The sequence below is a fragment of the Bemisia tabaci genome, chromosome 3, assembly GCF_918797505.1.
Source record: "Bemisia tabaci chromosome 3, PGI_BMITA_v3".
In the NCBI taxonomy this organism is placed as follows: Eukaryota; Metazoa; Arthropoda; class Insecta; order Hemiptera; family Aleyrodidae; genus Bemisia; species Bemisia tabaci.
Genome location: NC_092795.1, coordinates 16,390,677 through 16,409,636, shown reverse-complemented (window position 1 = coordinate 16,409,636; position 18,960 = coordinate 16,390,677). Strand labels below are relative to the sequence as shown.

Below are 18,960 nucleotides of genomic sequence, written 5' to 3'. Positions count from 1 at the left end.
GAATTTTGAAGTGAATTTCCCACTAATTAAGTAGTTATTTTTACCAAGTGTTGAAAATATATTGTATCAGGTATTTTTTTGTCTCCGTGCTTTTGCTATCAATTATATCACCGTCTACCTGTCCCTCTACCCTCTCTCCATGAATGACATGCTATTCCTCAGCAGGGCAGTCCTAGGGTGTAAATAGGATTTCAAACGGTGAGCCGAATAGCCCAGTGTCCACTCGTCAAAATGGCGTCAAAATGGAAGCTCAAAGTGAATCGATAAATACGATCTGATCGCGATTGTTGATTGAAAGAGAGTCGCGCTGCTCTATTTTGAGTTGCAACACTCATCAATCGCATCAAGTCCCGACTTTGAGCCACGTATTGTTGAAATCGATTAACTTTCAGCTTCCATTTTGACGACATTTTGACGAGTGAAGACAACGCTAATTGGTGAATCCCGAGCACATCGATGAGGTCGGGTCTCATCATTCTCGAAGCGGGAAACTGGCCGAAGATAAAATGATGGCCGGGGGAAATTAATAATTGCACATTCCGCCAACGCATAGGTTTCATACTTCGGTGATAACAAACTCAGCAAACGCCCATCATCGCTGCTGCGTGCCAGCTAGCTCAGAGAGACTTCAATGTAAGAATAATTAGCACTAACCGTTATCTATCGCAAAAGATATGACGACAAGAAAAAATAAGCAGAATAAGTTCGATAAGTCAGGGAGCTTTTATTTGTAACCAGTGACTGAAAGAGAGGTAGTTTCGCACGGTCCATTGTTCTGAAACAAATTCTGCATGGTTTTTTCCTCTTTTTTCTCGGTTATGATCGGTTACTGTTCCTCGAAGTAGACTCTGCTGTTTTTTTTGCGTATTTTGTAGGGAACTCGTGTCGAAACTTCTGCTAAACCGTTGTTCGAGCCTTTTTCTCACGTTATTTCTTATCAATGAAATACACAGAGGTCATTAGAGTTCGGCCGTGAGGCGCTGCCTGTTGTCATGGAAACAATGACGCTGGTGACCGATTTCTTTCCTCAAAATCATCGAACCCGTCATTTCGAATCGTTTTGATCTTGACCGTCTTGCTCGCACTTCAAAACTGTCACAATTAACCAGAACAAATATATTTTGGCGATCCCGCAATTATATTGTCCCCTCAGTGTAAAAGTTATGTTCGAAAGTCAACGCAACGCTTAGCAAACCTAGACACTGGAAAAAAAACACATTGTATCTAGAGTCCAGACTTTTCAAAACATCGGCAAGAAAAATACCCTTGATTCGATCAGATTTAAGCTTAAATCAAGAACCAAGCCTCTTAATTTGAGCGGATTTTCTTTTGATTTAAGCTTAAATCTGATTGAATCAAGAGTCCTTTTTCTTGTCAATGTTTTCTAGAGTCTGGACTCTAGATCCAATGTGTTTTTTTCCAGTGCACTATAAGATAATTTGCGTCAACTCGCCTAGCAAACTGCTCATTTCGAAATTTAATAGTCATCATCTTTAGGCGAATTCTATCCTCACCAATCATCACTACGCGAAAAATGGTGTCGATCTCCGAACTTTACTTTTGCCCCCCCCCCCCCCTCCCCGATTCATGCAGTGTTTTGATTGTTGGCGTGCGTGGTCTGTAAAACACATCTTCTCTATCTGTATATGAGACCTAGTGTCGCTATTTCAAGCGTATTGCAGAAGGGAAAATGTTCTTCTTTCTTATGGTTTACTAATGGTTTCCCTGCTACGGACGACCTGTAATTAATAGTAAATAAACTTTTCTGTGTATTTTTAAGCGGAAGTCCTCCGACAACTATTGTGAGATTTGGCCACGAGGAACAAATCTGTTCGGATGCGCCTAGTCCATTCTTTTTGGGAAAACACAAAAAACCGGGAAAAGTCAAAGGATAAAAACACGCAAGAAATGTCCGGGAGTACAAAGGAACGCAATTTTATGAACCTCCTAATCGGATTTAATTAAGCTTTTGCAGGTGTCTGAAATTTGATGTGTCTCGTACTCAAGTGGAAACGACTGATTGAACTTAACACAAAGATACCATTGCCTCATACTTGGAACAATTATAATATGGAGAAGATTATGACAAAATGATCTAATCTGCTTAAATACATGTGTTTTAATTTAAAAAATGCTACCAGATGACGTCACTGTAGGCGGTGCAATTTCCCCACTTTCGAATCTATTTTCATACTTTTTCCCTTTATCAGAAAGAAATTATAAACAATACTGCGAAATCAGCTATTTAAGCCTTTTCAAATGAAGCACTTAAAAGATTTGCGTGCAAATTCTCTATTACTTACCTGGAAAAGCTTAATTTTTTTTTTTTCTCCAAGGGTAAAGAAATTTTGTAAGGAAGGAGGCAAATATTCAACTTATCGTTTATTGAAAAATTCATTAATTACAAAGAAAGAAATTACATGCCCGAGTTGAGTGGTGCTGTTGCTAAGGAAGTTTGCCGTGAACACTTTTCGCACGGATCTCCTTGCCATGCTGACGGGAATTTTCTGAGAATGCTGATCCCGCACATTCGGTGCTCTTCCACGACACGGTGCATCGTTCATGAAGAAATAGCCGTATCTTTAATATTATTTTATGCGTGTTATTTTGCATGGACTCAACTACTGCTGTCCGTAACGCGTGATGCGTTGCACACTTTTTCAATGCAATGAAATTGGTCGTCTCTTTTCTCGGTGTTCCTATGAGGTGTACGCAGGAGTGGCAATTTTAAAAGTTTCCAAGTACCGGGTTTTGTCCAATTTGGAATTAAGCTATTTCTTTTTTTTCTTTCGACCAAGTTTTTCTATGAAACAATCAATTTCTTCTGAGAAGAAAATAAATTTTGATTTCTTACGTATTTATGAAGCGAGAGAAAATCAGTGAACTAGCAAGTATCGCTTTTTTCATTGGTGAAGGGCTGAAACAGAAAAGAAAATTAGAGGAAACGAAGGACTTTAGCAGAGACCTGTAAATGTTCGTAAATTTTACGCTAAAGTCTGGAAGTTCTTCTCCTGCTCTCTTTTGTAACTCTTGCGCTTTCGTGACAGTCGAACGAAGACGTCCGAAAACTGCAGTTATTGTAAGGAAAACTGAAAACTTTCAAGGACCACTCTTCTTTTTCCCTCTTCTTTTTTCCTCTCAGTCTTTGCTTTTTGATTCGAAAGAGCTGATGTTTAAAAGATTCAAATTAAGTCAGACAGAGAACAAAGAGGAGGAATGAGAGGAGGCAGGAGGAAAAATAGGAGAAGAAATATAGATAAAGAAAGAAAATAGAAGAACAAGAGGAGGAGCAATTAGAAGAAAAATAACTACATTAGAGGAAGAAAAACATAAAGGAGAAAAAGAAGAGAAAGTAAAAAGGGTAAGGAGCAGAAAAGGAGGAAGGAGAAAAATTCTGAAAATTTTCTTCATCCGTGTCGTTTTCTTTTTCTCTTTTCTCTCTCTCCTCTTTTTCTTCCCTTCCCTCCTCTTCCTCTTTTTTCACTTCTGCCTTTCCCTAGTTTTCATCTTCAGATTGGAGTTAAAAAAAGGAGTAAGAGGGGTAAGGATGGAAGAGGCGGAAGGAGAAAGGAGAATGAAAAATTTCCTCATCCTTGTCGTTTTCTTTTTCTCCTTCCTCTTTCTTCCCTTCTCTCTCCTCCCCTTCTTCCTTCCCTTCTTTCTCCTCCCCTTCTTTCTGCCCTTCTTTCTTCCCTTCTTTCTTCCCTTCTTTCTCCTCTCCTCTTTCTTCCCCTCTTTCTCCTCTCCTTTCTTCACTTATTTTCTCTTCTCTTTTTCTTTCTTCTCTTCTCTTCTTTCTTTTCTCCTTCTCTCTTTTCTCCTTCCCTCTTCTCTTCTCCTATCTTCCCCTCCTCTCTTCTTTCATTCCTTCCTCTCTTCTTCTTTCGTCCTTCCTCTCTTCTTCTTTCGTCCCTTCTTCTCTTCTTCTTTCTTCCCTTCCTCTCGTTTTCTTTTTCCAGTCCTCATCATCTGGCTGGGGTTAAAAATCGCGTGGTCCACGCGGCGCTGAGCCTGAGCCCATTGTCTTGACAACTGCCTCCGCGGCCGGCTCTTGGGGAGAAGAACGAAGCTGCTCCGGTGCACACTGACCTACACAAGATCGTATCAGCAGCGGCGCGGTGGCAGTCGGCGATCAGCCGATCAGCAGGACTCCTCCCATTCCGGTTATTCCCGGCCGGGGGCGGGAGGGGTCGTGCGGGGGTCCGCGGATCGTTCCACCGGTACTCCCTCCCCCCTCCCCCCCTCCCACGGGCTTAAAAGCTCCCCCTCTCCCCGGTCGCCCGATCACCTTTGCCGCGACGGCTCGCGAGGATTAGGATATCAGAAACGCGGGTCGTCCAAGGGAGGTTGCGTGGCTCTTGCGTCTTTTCCTTTACTTTCATTTATCCCCTCCGGGGCTTTGATAACTCGCCGATCCGGGCCCGAATCTTGCGGTCTTGCGGTCGACCGCAAGTTGCGAAACTTGGCCTCTAAATTCGACTTTTAGTGGGGAAAATTGTATTTATAAACTCGAGCCGTGCGCAAGTCGAGCTTTTTTTACAGCTGGCTCGCGCCTTCCTTGCGGGTTGGTTCCTCAACGGTTTGAACCATTAATCAGCGATCGGATAGCGAAGTCAACATTTTTGCCGCAACTTTCAGCCGCACGTAAACCGGCCTATAAGATATGGCCCGAATTTCGTTCGCTACCGTCGTCGGCCGCAAATGGTGTGAATACGTGGGACAGACCCTTAAACGACGTCAAGCACTTTGAACCCCCCCCCCCCCTAACAAACCCCTTATTTGCTTAGGTTTGGAGGGGTAAAGGGGATCCACCAAGGGGAGGGATCGAGGGTGGGTTAAAAATTGGGGGAAGCTTCTGGGGTCTTATTGTCGTGTTCTTCACGAAAGAACGTAATTACATTTCATTGTTGCCAAATTTCCCCTCGCAAATTTAAATTGTAACCATAGATTCTTGGGCATTTCCAACTAAAACTTTCACTAATTTTTCATCTGATTTCATACGAAAATCTAACAAATTTTGGAGAAAAATTCCACAGGTATATTCTTGTAAAATATCGAATTGTTTGAGTCAATTTTGTAATCTTGGAATGGAGTTAAGCTCGCTCGTTCGGGAAACGACGATTTATAGACAGCGTTTAACCTTAAACTCGCAGTAGAATTAACCTTGAAGTTTTTGAGATTTTGACCCATAGACCAATTCTTTACCAGTCAATACACGTGTTTAATTACGAGGAACTGCATAGGCCTGACCTCACTAAAGTTGCATCAGGAATTTTTATGCACAGTTTTTGACTGTACTTAGGAATTTGTAATACTTATTAATTTTGCAGGAAGGAGCTACTAGCATTGCAAAGTTGCCAAGATTGTTCATCGTCCTTTATTTTGGAAGGGAATCGTCAATATTTAAGCAGTCTGTATTTGCGAATCATAAAATGTTAGTAATGTATGCGTAAATTATATTTCTTGATCTGCTTTCGGTGAGAAAAACTTGGCAATGTGCCAACGCTAGTAGTTTTTTATTGCATAAGTCGTGCATGTGGCCCTCATCCCAAAAAATTTGCGGAGAAAAAACGGACTCCCGGAAAAAAATGTTAGGTGTTAATACAGAAAGTACCGAGGTCAAAATTCACATTCAAAGAGGTTCTAAACGTATATATTAGGTCAAATTTGTACAAATTCCCGTGAGCGAATAAAGTGGGCAATCGGACACCGTTAGCTACAAGTTGGGTTAGGCCGACCAAGCCACTAAACTAACAGTGAGGCAAATCGGAAAGTATCTTACGACAATGAAGGCGTTTCGAGCCGGAATTGTTTTTCTTTAAGGATTCTCGCAGCCCGTAGGTGATATCCGGAAAGAGACCGTCTCCTACCAATGGAAGACTTTATTGGGCAAAGTATGGTGCTGACACTTATAATCAGTTGCTTGTATGATTGAACTGATGTAGGTATCAACATGAACGGTCAACGCTGATAGTGAGAGTTGCAAGCCATGGGATCTGATAAGTTTAAATTACCTTTCTTCAGCGCTTGTCTCGAAAGATTAATATTTTATTCAGTTTGGACATGCATCTCTGTACAAAGGTCAGTGCAGGCCTGTCGCAAGGAGCGAGGATTTTTACATGGCGAGTGTTCCCTATAGCATAGTTTGAGAGGAGAACAAGTTTGTTTTTTTGGTATCCACCCAATTAAAACGATCACTTTTGGGTGAGAACGGATCCCGGACATTTGTGACGTCACATTATTTGACCGACTTGGTTTCTTCATCTCGCGCATTGTTTTTTCTCCGCAAGAAATTAGATGTCGCTTATCTCGTAAATAAATTGAGGATACTTCGTTTATTATGAGGGAAAAAATTCAGGAATCAAAGCCGAAAATTTTTCAGGACTTTACCACGATTTTTCAACACTCGCATTTCTTTCAATAATTTTAAAGTTGTGGAACACTGCTGAGGAAAAATGTGTGTACAGCTTGGTATGACTCCCTATACAAATACCTCTCATCCATCATTTTAATCATGTTTTTCCTTGTTGTATCGATGGTACCATTGGTGAGTGCCTTTCATTATTCATGACTTCCATTCTACCATTTTCGTTGCGAAGGAAAGAGACACGGGGAAAAATATCAAGAAATCACAACTGACTTTAACATCCAACTGAGCGTCAAACAAGTGTCACAATGTTGAGTGGTTTTCCAAATTATTCTGCAACAGAATACCTTTAAGGAAAGGCTAACACATGAGACATGAGACTGAAAATTCGTCATTGCAGCTGGATCCTAATCTCCATTTTTGTGAGAAGTTAACGCTTTGCCGACAATTTTCTTTAATAATAAAATCTACTCCGTTGGTCCATGACTCTCAAAAAGTCGCTTTTACCATTTAAAGGTGCGAAGATTTCATTTCTGAAATTCTTTTTTGACAAAGTATCATCGATTACGCGATAAGCGTTTCTGAAAATCGACTTAAATTTCCTCGTGGAGAAATACATTGTGCGAAATTGATAAACAAGTTATTGTGACTCAAACAATACTCGGTACCCGTTTTGAAGTCATTGCCGTTCTGAAATTCCGAATTTTGAAATGTCTTATAAGTTGACTTTCGGTGGTTCAAAAATTTCGTAAAAATGCTCGTAAAAACTGTAAAAAAGTTGGCTGTAAATGCATTTCACTCGCAGAAAATCGTATGAGAAATCGCACGATCTCAGCAACGTTGTAAGCCTCATGCGGTATTTTATCGGTACGCGGACTTTCTGTCCACTTTTTTTACGTCCACAGACTTTTCGTCCACAATTTTTACGTCCACAGTTCTAAAGCCCACACTATTGTTAAGTCCATGACTTAAACGTTCACAAAGTTAAGTCCTCAAATGTAAAGTCCACTTAAATCAAATTCAAGCGTCATATTTTAGTCCGTGTGTAAAATTATATTGACAATATCGAAATGAGAAAATGAAGAGAGAATGAGGTGTTGTTATCGTAACTCATATTTTAAATGAAATGCTAATTTCTTCTTTTGATTCATCTTTTCAAATTGTCTTTGGTAAATACTTGGTTTCATTTCTATCCTTGAAATTTCCGATCTAAAATATGCTTTGAATGCACATTCTTTTTTTTAAATGAAATTGATTACTTCATTTTAAAAACAAATCACAACAAACAATCAATGCAGAGAGTGGAAACATTTCAAAATCATGAGTTGAAAAACGCTGACTCCGCGAGTTTAAATATTAGAACCTAACACAGAGTGGAGCGGCGTGTTAGTAGCGCAGAACGCGCACTGGCGCCTACAAACCTAACGGGATACTTCACGCATTGCGCAACGCGTGAAGTATCCCGTTAGGTTTGTAGGCGCCTATGCGCGTGTCGCGCTGGTTCCCTGCCGCGCCGCAACGCTGTAAGCAACTATTTCGCGTCAGAGGCGTTGCACAGTACCCTACAAGATTGAAGGTGCACGAAATAACTAGTTAAAGAGGACTTTCAATTTTGACTGCATCTGTTACTGAAAAATGTTTAATTTGGCATTGGAGCGTTTCCTAGGCTCCCGCTTTGGTTTTCATCTTATCATATCCGTACAGTGTACACATGAACAAATGTTTTTATCTGCTCTTAGAGTCTGTTCTCTTTCATGACTTGATTCATGAATGAAATGTTTTTAAGAATGAAGGAGCTCTTCACCTCTCTTAATTTAAAAATCTAAATTTTCGTATATACTCCTATTTTCTAAAGTCTCAGTAAAGCCGTTAATAGCATGTGACGTTGAACGCCTCAAACTAACTAACTAACTAACTAGTAGTAGTATGCATTTATTCTTGAGGTGGTTCCTGTCATTTAAATGAGAAGAAAAAAATGTGGACATAAGATGTCCACAATTTGGACAATTTTGGACGTATTCATGGTTGGACATTAAATCATGTGGACTTAATGAAGACTGGACTTAACGTTTAGTGGACATAAATAGCGGTGGACATGTATTTAATGGACGAAAGGTAGGTGGACACAAAGTCCTGGAAGCATTTTATCGAAGAAGTCCTCAACAATTGAGGAATTCTTTGAAACAAGGGCGTATAAGACTTGCAATGCTGCCAAGATTGTGCCACTTAGGGCATCGTTTCTAGTGGAACAGTTCAAAAACCTTACTGCTTAGGAATTTTTTTCTGAAAAAATCTTATTTTTAATTTATTTTTCTGTGAAAATAATTACATGTGCGTGTAACTGATTTCGCTGCAAATTGTATACAAAGTCGCACAATCTCAGCAGCATTGCAAGTCTTATACGCCCTTTTCCCAAAGAACTCCTCACTTATTATGTTATATTTTCTTTAGTTCTATTTCTCCTTAATCGTTTCGCCTTCCTTTGTGCCGGATTTATATTTCGATCAATCGAATGACGTAGTCATCGATGCAGTTATCGATGAGCCCATCAACTGCGCAGGTATCGCGTTGCCCACCTTTATTTGTCGGTTCTTCGGTTCTAATTCTGAAGAGGTGGGTTAGAGAGTCGAAGAAATGATAAAGAGCTTGCCGCGGTTGCAATGCAGCAACGAAGGGAGATTATTCCCAACTTGTGCGGGGATTTTCGGGGAAATTTTCCCTAGTATTGGCAACTTCGTCGAGCGAGATCGTTATCGGCGTATCTTCGCTTCGGTTTCGGCAAGGTGACAACAAACCCCCGCCGGCCATCGGAGCATCTGTGATAAGAATTCCAACGTTGCCAGATTAAAGATAAAAGAAGGAAGTATATCGCTTAAGCTAATAAATTGAGGCATTTTTCGGTAAAAGAGCAAATGAGGTTTGCAATGCTGCTAAGATTGCACGCCATTTTTCATAGCGTTTGCGGCAGATGAAATTCATTCACAGTCTACTCACCTCCTTACAAAAGTGCGGAAAAACTGGAAGCAAATTCCGGGAAAATTCATAGTAGAACTGCCGGATAAGTTACTTAAAACTGGACGTATTTATGCTAAAAGGAACTAAGTGCTTAGTGTTTGCGTGCAAAATAGTTCCTTTTAGCATAAATACGTCCAAATAGAGAACTACGTTGCACAATCTTAACCGCATTACAAGTCTCATACGCCCTTTTACCGAAAAATGCCTCAAGTTTAAAATGTAAAGATGTTTTATCACGACAAGCCCTTTGGTTCCAGCGGTTCGAAATACCCGCGCATGCTGTATTTTCCAGAGGAAAATAGAAAGGTTTGAAATGTTCCACGATTTTTCTTGGTCATCTTGGAAAATGTTTTACTCAATTTTGAATGCACGGTACAGCTGAACATTTTCAGCGCCAATTCTCTGATTTTCGTCCCATCTGGCAACCGAGCACCGTCCTGCCGGTCCATGGTTTCAGCCATTTTTCAGGTCCTCAGTCTGTCGTGCACGGTTTGTCCTGTTCAAATGACGATTTCCAACCGTACTGAAAGCCAGTTGTTTCGTTCCTCCCGCAAGACGCGCGTTTTCGACTACGATTTCAGGCCTTTCTCGGCCGATTTCTTTTCTTATTTTGCTTGAAGTTGTTTTTTGATTTATCAGAAGTTATATTTCAGTTGAGATAGCGTATTTTTCTGTGTTGATCCACGAGTTTTTCCTCTTGCCGAACACGGTCTGACGATGGTTTATATTCTTCCAGGTAATGGAGTCGTCAATGGCGTTGACCCGTTGCCTGCCGCGGAAACCAACGGAGTGACCAACAAGGATAGGAGAAAAAAGAAGGTAAGGTTTTCCCCTTTATTTGCATTTTCCTCGTTTTTCACGGAGCGTTGCTCTCGTTTAACCGTTGTTATATCATACCAGTCTTCGGTGGATTCCATCATGAAAATGAAACATGAGCAGAGGTACGATGGTTAGACTCCGGCGGCCTTGAACAATTGATGAATGTATGATTGAGAACTTTTCACGACGAGTGTTCGATTGACAACTTTTCCCATGTAAATTCCAGGGTTTCGAAGTACTTGAATTTAATGTAGAGTTCACGTCCACTGACTTCCCTCTCTTTTTAATGATGTGGAAAATCCGCCATCTTGTTTTTCTTATTTACTTTAGTGCAAAAATGCAGATGGCCTGTTTTATGTCGCATTTTATTCGGTGAAATATTTTGGCTTGGATTTTAGGTACCTCGAAGTGTTTTAATCCTTGCTGTAAGATAATTTTTAGAATTGATTATTAGTGTTTTGACGAATCTTCCATAAAAAAAAAAAAAAAAAATGTTTGATGTCCCAAAGAGCCTTGTGATTATTACGGAGCGAGCGGAAATGTTAGGAAAGTGAAAAAATAGTGACGTAAGGAGATAAGGAAGAGGATTGTGACTTTTGTGATAAGTGAAAACGTAACAAATACAAGATTCGAGAGAATTAGAAGGTATCCTTATGATAAGAGGAGAGTTGGTGAAATAATTTTTTGTACAGTAGTAATAAAACATAGAAAGTTCAAATGTTAAATGCATTAGAGGGATAAGGACTGAGGAGTGCTGAGAAATATCCTCTTTACCAGAAAAGTGAGGGTTGACTGATTTGAACAGAGCATCGTTAATGGGAAATGAGGCTTTGAGATGAAAATTCAAAAGAGTTTTAAAAGGAAGGTAGTCTTCGAGCAGACACAACAGAGATAAGAGATAAAGAACAAGAGTAGGCTGTTTGAATGTGCTAGAAACAAAACAGGAAAAACAATGAAACTTTCAGTCGAGACAGGATAGCACTTTTACTTCATAAGTGAACGTCCTGACCGTAACATGGTGGATATTTTTCTCAACGACAACTCATTATTGTTGTTGACTTTTCATAGGCGGACCCAGACACCTCGAAGGGAGGGGGGGGCGTAAGGGTGGTCCGGGGGGCCTCTCCCAGAAAAGCTTCGAATTTTCGAAGCAGTTTGGAAAACTGCAAGCAGTACCGAATTTTAAAGGGCGGTCCGGAAGTACTGAAATAGTGCGGATTTTGCAAGTAAGTCCGGAATGTTTATCATTTTTGTCGCAATTTGAGAGAGAAATTCAAATTTTTGAATTTCGTCAAATGGAGGTACTGAAAAAGTACTGAATTTTTCCGTTGAGGAGGTACTGAATTTCTCGGGAATGTACTGTAAAAGTACTGATTTTTGGGTAGCCTGTTTTAGTAGACACTCTGTTCTCAGATGAACCAGAAGTAGTAGCTCCTCATCGCAGAAAGTCCAATCATAACCTTGTATAACAGTCCATTCCAGAAGCGTATAAGTGGTCCTCAGCCAGACCATGCTCTGCATCGGTAGATCTGCCTAAATCCACCGATGGAAATCCATCGGCCGCCATTTTGGTACGAAATTGCCCGCGATCAGTCGGGAGTTTAAGAACACACTTTCCACCAATGTAAACAAATGGATTTCTTCCTCTCATCAAACCTTTACCGCAATGATACTGCAATAGTGCAAATATATACTCAATGTACCAGCATTAACTCCTTTTTTGCTACAAATAAAGTACGGGGGAAAATATCACTAAAAATATTACATAATTCAATACATAGGCGACAATGACGATCCAAGCAGAATCATCAGACTCAGCGACGGCGGGAGGCGCGAAATACTCACGATTTCTCGTTTGTTTGCTTGTTTTTGGCCTGAGATCTGGCTGAAGTAAGGTTAGGTTGTCCACCGGTGGAGCTGTGATCGGAGAAATGACCGATCACTCCGATCACTGATCGGTGGTACCAAATCCACCGGTCGTACTTCCACCGGTCGTGACGTCAGCACCGACGGATCAATTAACGAACACAGTTTGGTGATCGGCGGTACCACCGATCAAAAAAAGAAAACCCCTATAGTGAAGATTTTCAAACGCAGAATTTAAAAGAACATAAAGAGGCATGACCACCTGCTCGCTTCGCCTGTACCTACAGTTAGAGATAAAGGAGAGCGAGAGCGACCCTCAGTAGGGTCAGCGTCAGCGAAGTTGGGCCTGAGTGTCAGGTTCATGAGTGGGAGCACCAAAAGATTTAGAACTTCGCACTTGAATCCCTCCATTAATATTCATATCCAGTGATTAGAATTGCGCGTTTGTCTTGCCGGTGCGCTATTTTAACTCTCGTAAATAGTTCGCTTCAAAATATAATTTATTCCAAAGGCCTCTCACTTCAAGACGCATGCGACGTTTAGCTTGATGTCAAGGATCGGTCAGTTACGAAAGGACTCAAGCGCCAAAAATGAGAATTCGAGAAAAATGGTACTAACCGTTTTGTTTGACCTCTTCTAAAACGCAGAGCCCTAAAATATTTAAGCGATGGATTATGTACTTGATCACATTATTAATTAAGCTGCAATTTAAAACGAGTTAGTTCGTACAGTTTCTTCTGTTTTTCTCGTATTTGTGTACCTGGCTCTAGAGCCCTTTTGTAACTGACTGATTCGTTCGCAGTTGCTAACCTTATAAGTCTGCAGAAATGAAGAGAAGAAGTTAAAAACGTGGTCAGCGCCATCAGGTGTACCTAAGTTTGTATGTGACTCTTTCTTTCGCTTAATAAGAACCCTGATGCTGAAGTGTAATGATTCTGTCCTAAAAATATGATCAACATTTTCGTATTAAAAGTCTATGAGCCGGAGTACTTAAGTTTTTCAGAAGTGAGAAACACCATGCACGATCTTCCAACTACCTGATAGCACTTACCATGTTTTGAATTTCTACTATACTGATAAAAATATTACTGTTTTTGTGTTACTTTTTGGTTAATATAGAAAATAAAACACAAACCAATCCTTTTGTGTTTGTTTTGGTTCAGTCTGCGGTGAATTTAGTGCAGAAAGCAATGGAAAGACTGAGAAACCCCAGAGAGTCAACCGGAGACTTGGGTTATTTTGTGGTTTACTTCCCGTATTAACCAAACTTTCGCGTTGAATTTTCTCTCTGTGAAGTCAATTGTTGGATCGAACTAGTCTATGTTGGATCTCCAAGAACACTTATCTCAATCGCAACGCCCTGAAAGTTCTGCTCCTATTAACATGGTTTTTTAAGGGAATCAAATCTACATTATTGCTTGTGATTCGGAAGTCAACGGTCAAAGACAGGGACCTTTTTTTATTTTTATTGAAAAATGACTGCTTAGTTTCAAAAACGGAAACTCTAAACGTTTGTTTACATCACATGACCCGAGTATGCATTTCCACCCAGAAGCATTCATTTTGAAATTATTCATTACTTACGCTTCACAGGAGAAAAATATTTGTTCCTTTCGCACGGAAATGCAGTTCCTCGAAAGTATCGTGTCAGCAGTGTCTGCATTCAGCATTCCTGTTTGCAGGGCAGCACCAAATGAAATTCTATGTCAGACAAAGTGATTTTGCTCATCGCTAAAGCGCCTCTTATGTGTTTCGGTAAACGTTGATGGTGGCGCCTTTGAAATTCGATGTCGATCCCGATCTACCGTTGAGAAACTGGATCGAATTAAACGGAAAAGAGCTAAATCACATTCGGGGAAGGAGCTATAGGAGTAGTTTTGAGCTTAACTAGCCGTAGGTCTTTTTCCGTCAAAAATATAAAGATGAGAAGAAATATTTCGAAAGTGGAGTAGGCGTTGGTTCTCAGGTCTGCTGCTAAATCTTACGGAAGGATAAAATTTCGAAACCTCTTTTTCTCGGTTCGATCTTCTGTAGGCTGATTGTTTAGATTGGTAAACAAAGCTTTAGACGAAAGAGACGAAAGGGATATGGAAAGATCCTACTGGTGGAAGCGGTTGGTTGCAATGGACAAAGAAGGTAGGTGATAGAACTGACGGCAACCCACGAGAGACCCTATAGTTTATCCATTTACCCCCTTAGTCTACAAGAACTACCTATTTCAACCAACAGGATCGCTCCATACTCCTATGTCTTCTTTGTCTATCACTTTGTCTATCAATTTCAAAAATCAGCCTGCTGGATCTTTCTCTGATCGATCGATCAGCGACTTGATTATTTTCTAAGGGTCTCGGTCCAACTATCCTTCGTTACCACAACGCACTCAATTAAAACCCGCAAGAAGGGTCCCATATGTATTGCGTCTCGAAAAAATCTGTGTAAGACGTCGATCTTTTGATATTTCATGGTTATTTTTGTGTAAAGAAGCGTCCATAAAAGCCTGTATTTTACTTATACAGAGGGTGATGTAGATCGGGTGATGAGTGTTTTACTAGGAGGGCGTGACGGGGGAGGTCAAGGGTCCGACTTGCGTTACGCCACGCTAAAATCTGTGTAGTGTCGATTTTTTGAAAAATCCAGGGCCAGAGGCGGGCCAGCAATTTGGCAACACCGGATTCCCTCCATTCAAACCTATGTTAAATAATCGACTCTTGTTGGAGCACCTGGCCCCTCCAAGAATCGATACATTTCTATCGGTTTAGATGAAGAAAAGCAACGTTGCCAATTTGCTGGATCCGTCAATGTCGAGGGCGCATGCACAACAAGTTGTCGGTCCCTGGAAAATCGCAGCCGTAACGGTCTGCAACCATCCGAAATATGGACTGAGTTAAGCAGAAAGGAACCAACTCACATTTTGGTAAAAATTGAGTTATGAATGGTTTTGAACTCAACCACTGCTCTACTATCTATCGCCAAAAATTCAAAGTTTTTGTTGGAGCATATTTTGTATAAATTGAACTTAAAGTCTATCTTTTACATTGAGTCTTATGCAGGAGCCAAACTTTAAACCTCTTTTTTTCTCGGTTCGATCCCGATGTGGCTTGGTTCCTTTCTGTTTAACTCCGTCCATATAACGGTAGAAGCTTCAAGCTTCATTAATAGCCAGATTTGGAGGAAAAGCATTTTCAGGAGTTGATCGTTGCTCTTTCGAGCTCGAAAGTTTGTCAAACAGCTTTGTGTGGCTTCCCCGAGGTGGGAAAAGTCCAAGCCCATCGTTTTGCTTTATTTTTTTCCTCCCTTTGCTGAACTTTCTCTAACGCTCTGTTTCCTTTTTCAGGACTTGGCGGATATCGGAGATTGGCCGCCCCTAGAAACTGCAATCAATGTGTCAGAGGTAAGCTTAATGTTAACGTATAGTTTCACCCCTCTCTCAATGATCTATACCCTAGCAAACATACCCTAACAGAACATAACAGAATGAAACAGACTCTAGCAATCATATTCAATGTATCCGCGTCCTTGTAAACATAATGAACTCACACAAAAATAATTTTTTGTATTTTTGTATTTTATTCCTATTATTTTTTTATTATTTTTTTTTTCATTCAGTTTATTTTTCTTTTTCTTCAGTGTGGTGCTAGTTCTAATAGAATAGAGTAATTTTTAATTTTTCAAATTTTCAATTGGAGTGATACAAATTATTACCTAGTTACAAATTTTTAGTGGTTTCGCCAGAGCCCCCCTAAGTTTTCCCGGAACAGCCAGTCCCATCACTGCCGGTTTCGAAAGTGATACTCAGTACCAAAAGTGAAGAATACCATTTCTCAAGTTTAATTGTTCTGGTTAAATATCTTTTCTCTCGAAAATCGACCAATGATGCTCAACCTTGGAGTATAATTGTACATGTTTGGCTCAGATTTCTCACAAAACTGATCGAAATATGTGCTTAGGACGAATTCTAACCAGTGATGAAAAACTGGCTCTAAGAGCCAGTAAGTTTCTCCGAAAAAGTTTCCCATTACGGGTCAGCATTGCTACGCAATTACATGAAGAAGAAAATTTTGAAATCGCCATCAGAAGGGCTCAAAACAGTACCATAAAACCTTTTTTTAAATCAACTTCTTCACCCTCTAGAGCCTCCTGAACATTTTCATTTTTCCGAGCTGGTGGTTCTCCCAGTCTCCCCCCCCCCCCTCCATTCTCCCTGAATCAAGTAACTTCAAATTGACTTACGGCCTCTACGCCCAAGACGGCATGCAGCGCAGAAATTTTCAGGAACAAAGACAGTATTTATTTTTGTGATGTAATTAAAACTGTGCGATTACGCAGTATACCGTTACTGGATCTAACTAATTTCTTAAAATAAAAGGAAAAATGTGTTTTTTCGTTATTATTATGGTGCTCGCTGTCGATGTCAATTTGTTTCTCTACCACGTGGTTTTAAAATCATTTTTTTCTTTCTCCGATTCACGTGTGCGTTCGAGTCTGCGCAGCTTATTTTATCGGGCTGTGCGGAAACAAAGTAAATGCGAAACCCATTTGACTATCGCTCCGTCATTAACATGCCGACCGCTTCGAATTCGTTTGCGGGGTTTCTTCTTCTTCTTCCTCCTCCTCCCACTCCGCGATTTTCTCGCGCGAATCACCGCTCCGACGAGAAAATGAGAGTCCTCTCGCGCATCGTACAGAACAACGATTTTCAATCGACGTTTTCACGAAGAAGAGGTCTTTCTTGTATCCACACAGGGAATAATGCCATTGTAGATATATCGATTTTCCTGAAATACTCGTAAGTTCAAGTAACCCACCTACGCTGCTCACGCTTTTAAATTCATATCATGTCTACTAAAAATCGACACGGCCACACGATCATGCAGTGATATTTAAACCAGGGTGTCCATTAGTCCGGAAATAGCATTGGTTTAAATCGGTACTATTTTCTAAGGGCGATCCAGAAGTACTGCAGAAGTGCGGAAATTTCGCAAGAAGGTCCGGAATTTTTTCCTTCATACTACGCCCTTTTAATGAAGCGCGGAAAGTATACAATACCCTGCGCGTTGATGCTCAGAGGAGCATTTTCCCGCAAGATCGCGATTATGCAGTTAGTTAATCTTCAAGCCATACTTATGTTTAGTGTCTACGTCATTTTTGTCGCAATTCGAGTGATAATATCAACTTTTCGAAATTTTTCGAATGAAGTCAAATGGGGGTAGGTACTAGGAAAGTACTGCATTTTTCTTTTGAGGGGGTTCTTAAATTCTTGCGAATGTCCTGAAAAAGTACTGTAAAAGTGCTGATTTTTGGCCAGCCTGTTCTATTAGACACCCTGTAAGCAAGCAGCTTTGATGATTTCTAGTCCAATGGCGTGGCGTGCTTTGCGATGTATCGATTGTTATGGCATTTAAACCTATGGAAAAAGATCGATAAATAGAGTGTTCGCAGCGAACACCTAAATAATCGATCTTTTTCCATAGGTTTAAATGCCATAACAATCGATATATCGCAATTCACGCTACGCCACTGTTCTAGTCCTTGAAAAGTGAATCAGGACTACAGTGCGCCCCCACAGTGGATCGAATCAATAGGAGAGATCAGACAAAATTTGGAAACTTTGAAAGTTTATAACTCCGTTCATACACAACTTTGAGGTCTCAAAAGTAGTTCCATTGGATTTCTTGTGAAATTTTCTTTCAGACACACCCCTTATACTTTAAAATTTGACGAAATAAACACCAAAATTCTCAGTTTTAGTCAAAAATTTCATGTCCGACTTCCCCAATTGACTCGATCCACTGTGCGCCCGCGGGATCAAGTGTCGAAATTGCAGCATTTTCCGAGTACCGTAAATTGAATTTATTTGAGAATTTCATACTCTTGGGACATGTCTGCGACTCTCGCGTAACGATCTGCTTTATCACCCCGATGTATGAATACTTTAAAATGTCAAGACAGCACTGTGAAAAAACTCCCTGCCTCAAAGAATGTAGGCGCACCGTAGTTAGCATTCGCACTTTGATCATGAAATCGTTTAAAATGCTGTTCGTCTCGGAAAATTGCTCGAAGTTGTTTCCGCGAATTGTCGATTATCGATCAGTATTCAGCATGCATATCGACATTGAGAGTTAGAGACTAAGAAAAATATGTACCTCAGTAACTGACGGTGCAGACTCGTTGTCGCACTTTATTTGTTAAATTAATAAACCCTTTACACCCAGAGTTACGACATCTCCATTCTGGTCAGGCTTGGTTGGGCTAAAAGTGACCTAAAAATAAATCCAATTATGATTGGTTTTCGCTCATGGAGTCACAAAAGAGTGCACGAAGATGGGGGTCGTAGCTCGAATGTAAAAAAAATGTAATGGAAAAATAACCTAATTGTGATTTATCAAGAGTAAAGTGTTATTTTCATCGCACCAAAATGAAAATAGATACAGAAATTATCCACAAAACAATCTCATTTTATTTTATTGCAATTTCTTTGGTTAGGTTATGATCATATTTGTTGATGGTGTTGTTTTGGATGACAGACATCGCAGGATCCCTTATCCTTATCCCCCACTATCGTTCGTTTGGGTGCACACTTTTGTGACACCATGGCCAGCCGAGGCCAGCTTATGGTCGAGATGTCTTGGCTCCGGGTATGGAGGGACTCTACCCCTACGAGGACTTAAAGTGATTCGTCACGTTTTCTGGCGTGATCGAATCGGCGTGCGACTTATCGCATGTCAGTTCGACCACGCCAGAAAGCTTATCGAATCACCTTAAGGTCCCGTTTTCCGTGGACGGTCCTGTGTCTCAAAAAAGAAACCAACACAAATAAATGTCCGTAGAGTCGCCGTATTTAACTCGGTCGTGCCGGCCGGCATCACGTGTTGATCGCTCGTCTCTCTCTGTAT

The 18,960-nt window shown here is 40.6% G+C and overlaps 1 protein-coding gene and 1 long non-coding RNA gene across 4 annotated transcripts in view; one reads left to right on the top strand and one right to left on the bottom strand.

Moving 5' to 3' along the window:
• Window positions 1–18,960, top strand: part of larp (La related protein) — a 79,605-nt gene that overhangs the window by 28,801 nt on the left and 31,844 nt on the right. For all 3 annotated transcript variants that reach the window (XM_019061850.2, XM_019061848.2, XM_019061853.2), the window contains exons 2-3: window positions 10,119–10,201; window positions 15,402–15,458. In XM_019061850.2, the coding sequence (XP_018917395.2) occupies window positions 10,119–10,201; window positions 15,402–15,458 (140 nt within the window). The remainder of the gene's footprint in view (window positions 1–10,118; window positions 10,202–15,401; window positions 15,459–18,960) is intronic.
• On the bottom strand, window positions 2,370–16,962 carry LOC140224216 (uncharacterized). Its single transcript, XR_011899481.1, has 2 exons — window positions 16,298–16,962; window positions 2,370–2,917 (listed from the first exon to the last, which is right to left on the bottom strand). It is a non-coding gene; the product is annotated as an uncharacterized lncRNA (long non-coding RNA).